Source organism: Melanerpes formicivorus, unplaced genomic scaffold (assembly GCF_026170545.1).
Source record: "Melanerpes formicivorus ecotype bairdi unplaced genomic scaffold, bMelFor1.0.p_v2 SCAF_16, whole genome shotgun sequence".
Classification (NCBI taxonomy): Eukaryota; Metazoa; Chordata; class Aves; order Piciformes; family Picidae; genus Melanerpes; species Melanerpes formicivorus.
In genome coordinates, this window is record NW_027142368.1 from 13100680 (window position 1) to 13106679 (window position 6000).

Below are 6000 nucleotides of genomic sequence, written 5' to 3' on the forward strand. Positions count from 1 at the left end.
GCAGCTTCAGAACTGTCTCCCAACCTGTCAGACTTGCAGAGGTCACAGACAGCACAATTATGTGTGACCTTCTCAGCCTAGTAGCTCTATGAATTACTCCCTCTTCAGATACCTTGCAGCTGAGTCTTCCATCTGGCATACCTCTGATTTCAGGGAGATTACTCAGTGAATAAAAGGGATCCAGCTGATGGAGGGAATGGGAGAAGTAGTGAATAAAAGGAATGCAGCTGGAGGAGAGGGCAGGAGGTGAAGTGAATGAAAGGGATCCAGCTGGTGGGTGGGGGAAAGGGAATGAAAGGGAGTCAAGCGGGGTTGGAGTGGCTGGAGAGCTCCCAAACAGAGAGGGACCTGGGGGTGCTGGTTAACAGCTGCCTAAACATGAGCCAGCAGTGTGCCCAGGTGGCCAAGAGGGCCAATGGCATCCTGACCTGCATTAGGAATAGTGTGGCCAGCAGGGGCAGGGAAGTCATTGTGCCCCTGTACTCTGCATTGGTTAGGCCGCACCTTGAGTCCTGTGTCCAGTTCTGGGCCCCTGAGTTTAGGAAGGACATCAAAACACTTGAAGGTGTCCAGAGGAGGGCAACAAGGCTGGGGAGAGGCCTTGAGCACAGCCCTGTGAGGAGAGGCTGAGGGAGCTGGGGTTGTTTAGCCTGGACAAGAGGAGGCTCAGAGGAGACCTTATTGCTGTCTACAACTACCTGAAAGGGGATTGTAGCCAGGAAGGGGTTGGTCTCTTCTCTCTAGCAACCAGCACCAGAACAAGAGGACACAGTCTCAAGCTGTGCCAGGGGAAGTTTAGGCTGGAGGTGAGGAGAAAGTTCTTCACCGAGAGAGTCATTCATCATTGGGATGTGCTGCCCAGGGAGGTGGTGGAGTCACCATCCCTGGAGGTGTTCAAGAGGGGATTGGACGTGGCACTTGGTGCCATGGTCTAGTCATGAGGTCTGTGGTGACAGGTTGGACTCGATGATCTTTGAGGTCTCTTCCAACCTTGGTGATACTGTGTCTCCAGCTGATGGGAGAGGGAAGGGAATGAAAGGGATCCAGCTGATGGGAGGGGACAGGAGGGGACCTGTTTTCCAGTAGCTGGGACATTGTTTTTTCCCCTCTTGCCCTTTCAGCTGGTAAGTCATATAGAAGAGATGCTGCAGACAGCCTACAACAAGTTCCACACGTGGCAGTCCCGGCGCCTGCTGAAGAAGACGTGAAGGTGCATGCTGTACAGGTTTGAGAGCAAGCTCTGCCCCAGGGGTAGGAGGACGAGCTGGCAGACCCACAGATCCCGGAGCTCTTGCAGGACGCCCTGCAAAGCCGTGGACTCCTGGAAACGATGCTCACTGAACTTGCACATGATTTTAGTTCTTGTTCTTTTGGGGTTTTGTTTTTGGGAAAAAAAAGAACTGAGATTAAACTTGAAAACTAGGGAGGGAAAAACCAACCAACCAACCAGGAGAGAACCAAAAGAGAAGAGCTGAGGCGCAAACCTATTTAAGAGACACTGTTTACTGCAGTTACTCAGGAACTGCTTTGGAGTTGCATTAAGAGCTGCTTTCAGAATAAACCATTTACAGAGGGTGTGTTAATAAAAACCTGGGTTTCTGTCTAACTTTCCTTTTTAAAGTGAAGTGTATGGCACAGGGTAGAACCTCCAGTGTTGGTTTTTTTTCCCCCCCCTTCTCTTCACTGGATTCTGGACCTTTGCCTGAATTCTGGCTGTGCTTTCCTGCAGCAGTTTTCCCCACTGATCATTTTTTAGAGTGCAGCTTGAGGCTGCTTTCTGCTTCAGACACCTGGGAGAGCAAGACAAGCTTCTGCCCTACGTTTCCCTCCACCCAACTGGAAGCAAGAGACATTGCACTGAAAGCTTAACAACTTTCTGGGGTCCCTAAAGCCCACACTGGGGGGGAAGGAAGGGAGGGAGGGGCAAACATTTGCCTCAGGTCTTGGATTTTTTAATGCAGAACTCTCTTTTTCCCAGCATGTTGGAGTGCAAGTGTGTGCTGCTGCAATTCCTTTTGTCAGCAGTGGCATTTGTTCTGAGGAGGGGCTGCCTTTTTCAAAAGGAAGGGAATCAAATCTCTTACCAAAGTCATTTCTTTTCAGTTCTTAGGGCTTTTTATCATTATTATTTCTCCTGAATCTGTATTTCCCCTCCCCCCCCCCCCTCTACTTTCCCCTTTTGACTGTTAGGACTACTTTTTGTTGGCGAATTGATAATCATTACCAAGAGAAAGGAAAACAAAAGTGTGCTCTTTACACAGTGTCCAGAGCTATTGGGAGTCTGTGCCATACTTTGTTCCAGCTAGAACCAGTTGAGTGTCAGACCAGCTTGTCTTGTATTCAGTGTGACTCCACACGCAAAGCAAACCCGGGTTCTAGAATATATATGCAGTTTAATGACATCCTTGGATTTTGTTGTCACTTTTGACTGTACTGAAGCCCAGAATGGGCTACTAAGCTTTTGGTTTTGTTTTTCTTCCTTTGAAACTTCTGACTAAACCTGACTGTTAGAGTACACTTACTCCAGAGACAAATGCAGAGTGACAGTGCGTACTGCCAGCGAGCACAGCAGCCTTCGGCGCGCCCGCACCGCGGCTTCAGGCTGGACCTTGCCACCACTGCTGTGGTGCTGAAACACCACAGGGTGATGCTGGCTGGCTGGAGAACTCGTGCAAAATTCCTACAGGAGAGATGATGTCTGTGCTTGGTTTGTGCTGCTGCTCCATTTATGCAACAGGGATTCTTCCCCCCCTGCCCCCCTCTTTAACTGATGCGTGGAAGTCAGCAGCTGCTTGGGTTTTTTTTACCCAGTGGTGTTTGGGGTTTCATTTTGGGGGGGGGAGGGATGGGAGGGGTTGGATTATGCTAAGTTTTGGTTAAAATGTCACTGTCTGCACCCAAATTCTGTTTGGAAATGTATGCATATTGTTAAGCCTAGTTTCCCTGTCTGCTGCTGCAGATGGATGCATGATACCTGCTCTGTGATGTTCATGTGGTTCTGCTCCAAGAAATAGACTGGGCTCAACCAGAGGGGATGCCCCTCAGGTTTTGGCAGGGTGAAAACGTCACTGGGAATAAAGAGATGGATGTACAGCATTTGGGGGATGAGGTGCACATCTTGCCAAGAGTTACCTCCTGGGAGAAACTTCCTCTAAAATGTTTAGGCTTAGGGTGTGGCTTTATTAAGCCTGATCCTCTTGTAAGTGCAGGCAGCCCCCAGAAAGAAAGGAGAGTTTCATTCTTCCCCACTCCAAAGCATTTGACCCAGCAATTCTGTGGCAAATTTGCAACTGTTTAGTGAAAGCTGTAACACCTTTCATCAGATCAGAGGGCTAGCTTCAAGAAAATGTCTCTATTCTAACTGTGCCTGAAGCTACAAACAACACATTTGAGTATTAGAGTGCACTGAGACTTCATTTGGGAAAAAAATTGTAAAGCCAGAGACAGGAGAGTTTGGAACAGGGAACTAAGTCACCTTTGATTTGAACCAGTACTTAGTGTTCCTGGAAAGACCAAGCAAAACAGTGGGCAAAAAAAGTTTTGGTGCATCACAAGAGCATTCTACAGTTCAAAGGACTGTTTGTAATCATTCTGGGGGATGGTGTTGCAATAGCTTTAAGTTATTATAGGGATATCAGGCTGTCAAAATGTACCTTAATGACCAGAACTGGGTGGGGAGGGGAGAGGACTATGAGAACTAAATTCAACAGCTTTGCCTAGGTGAGCAGGCAAGGCTGCTATGCACTTCATATTGCTTTTTTTGTTTTCAGGTATTGTGGCAATAAGGCACAGGCCCCTCCTAGAGCAAAGGAGGTAAACTAAAAATAGTCTTTTCTTCTACCTTGTGCTCCCCTGCTCCCCTTCCCTGTAGCATGGTCCAAGATTCATTCCTTGAGTTTGGAAACTGACTCGTCCTGCGTTATATTACTATTGGAATCTTTATACTGACTTGTATTTTTAATGAGAGTTCATAAAACTTGTATCATTGGCATTGATCTGAGATTTGTAGAATAAACCCTACTGAATTCTGAAGTCAAGTCTTCTCTAATGCTTAGCCTGTGCTTCCTCAAGGTCAGGCTTACCATACAGGTCTAAATCGAGCCGTGTATAGCACTAGCTCGGCTTGTCCCTTCGTGCTGGCACCAGAGGTCTGGAGCAAAAGAGTTAGCAAACAGTTGCTGCCAAGTTAGTTCATTTTTAAAGGATTGAGAAGTTCTGCCACAGGGAATCCACACCATGATTAGTGCTACTGCCTCCAGTTCTGGAGCCCCTAGTACAAGAGGGATCTGGAGGTGCTGGAAGGTGTCCAGAGAAGGGCCACAAGGATGAGCAGAGGGCTGGAGCACCTCTCCTGTGAGGACAGACTGAAGGAGTTGGGGCTGTTCAGTCTGCAGAAGAGAAGGCTCCCAGGTGACCTCATTGTGGCCTTCCAGGATCTGAACGGGGCCTACAGGAAGGCTGGGGAGGGACTGCTCAGGATCTCAGGTAGTGATAGGACTAGGGGGAATGGGATGAAGCTGGAGGTGGGGAGATTCAGGCTGGAGGTGAGGAGGAAGTTGTTCACCATGAGAGTGGTGAAGCCCTGGAATGGGTTGTCCAGGGAGGTGGTTGAGGCCCCATCCCTGGAGGTGTTTAAGGCCAGGCTGGATGAGGCTCTGTCCAGGCTGATCTAGTGTGGGGTGTCCCTGCCCCTGGCAGGGGGGTTGGAACTAGATGATCCTTGTGGTCCCTTCCAACCCTGACTGATACTATGATACTACCCTGGTCCTGATCATACTAAAGCCAGTTTATGTCTCCAGGGATTAGTCCTCTGCTTGTTCCATATACTGATCCAGCAGCTGTTGGTCCAGGAGAGCTGCACAAGCTGCTTTGTCAGCCCTTCACATCTAAGCTTGGCTAGTTAACAGAGAAAGGATAATTTAAAGCAGATATCAGTACAAGTCTGGCTCCACTTGGTTGTAGGCTGTGGGTTTCAGCAGATGAAAATAGAATAGAATAAACCAGGTTGGAAGAGACCTTCAAGATCATTGCATCCAACCTATCATCCAACACCACCTAATCAACAAACCCATGCAACCAAGCACCCTGTCAAGGGTCAGATACTTAGATGTACCCCAAAAAGGACTGGGCAATTTCTCTCTCAACAAGAGCTCTCAGCCCAGTCAAGGACAGGCAGTGAGACCTTCCCACACCTTATTTCTTGCATGCTCACAGAGTAGCTCTCTAGACCTATGATCTTCATCTTCCTCATGGGACAAAGCCCTGCCCAAATGCCTGTGCTTCCCCAGATGGGTGACTTTCCCCCACCACCCCTTTGTCTTAGATGCTTTTTTACAGCTACAGCCATTTGTCCTTATTTGTGCTGTAATTACATCCTTACAGCTTCTATCCTGAAGCACTGTTATTAGCTAGAAAGCCAAAACTCTCCAGCAGCTGCTTTATCCAGAAAGTCCCTTGTGTAAGCAGGAAGAGTGGTGACAAGAAAGCTCAAGGTCCAGATTTCCCTTACCCATCCTGTTTCCCTTTTTTAAGAGCCTACCCAAGCCTCTCTGCTATCTGCAGGCCATGTGGCTTTGGAGCCTTCATGTTGCACTACAGTTCATCATGTGAGCCACAGCATTGTGAACCTGTTTCCAGGCTCTCCCTTCCTTACCTTGCAGCAAGAGCTGGAGCTCTGCCTAGGCAAAATGCAGCAGCTTCAGTTTGAATAGCAATCAGACCTCTGGTAATCTAACATTGATCCTCCATAAGCCCTCATAACAAGTGGCAGATGTGCTCCTGCAGTGGAATTTAAAGCCTGGGGAACCATTGCATTACCTAACCCAGATATTTTGAGGACACTGGATTTCCCCCTCAGGTATCTCTGAACACATCAGCTCCCAAGAGATACGCAGCTCCTTGTCTGTAACACACAGCAAGAGAACTTAGCACTCTCCTCAGTAACATCCTAGATAGAGGATAATGTAGCAGGGCTCTTTTGGGCTGAGACAAGACTCAGAG

At 48.3% G+C, this 6000-nt stretch overlaps 1 protein-coding gene across 3 annotated transcripts in view; it reads left to right on the forward strand.

Annotated features, from left to right (window-relative positions):
• The window catches only part of GTF2H1 (general transcription factor IIH subunit 1), a 28518-nt gene extending 24486 nt beyond the window's left edge, over positions 1–4032 (forward strand). For all 3 annotated transcript variants that reach the window (XM_068148279.1, XM_068148278.1, XM_068148280.1), the window contains one exon: positions 1122–4032. In XM_068148279.1, the coding sequence (XP_068004380.1) occupies positions 1122–1208 (87 nt within the window). In that variant the 3' untranslated portion in view covers positions 1209–4032. The remainder of the gene's footprint in view (positions 1–1121) is intronic.
• The last annotated feature ends 1968 nt before the right edge of the window (positions 4033–6000 follow it).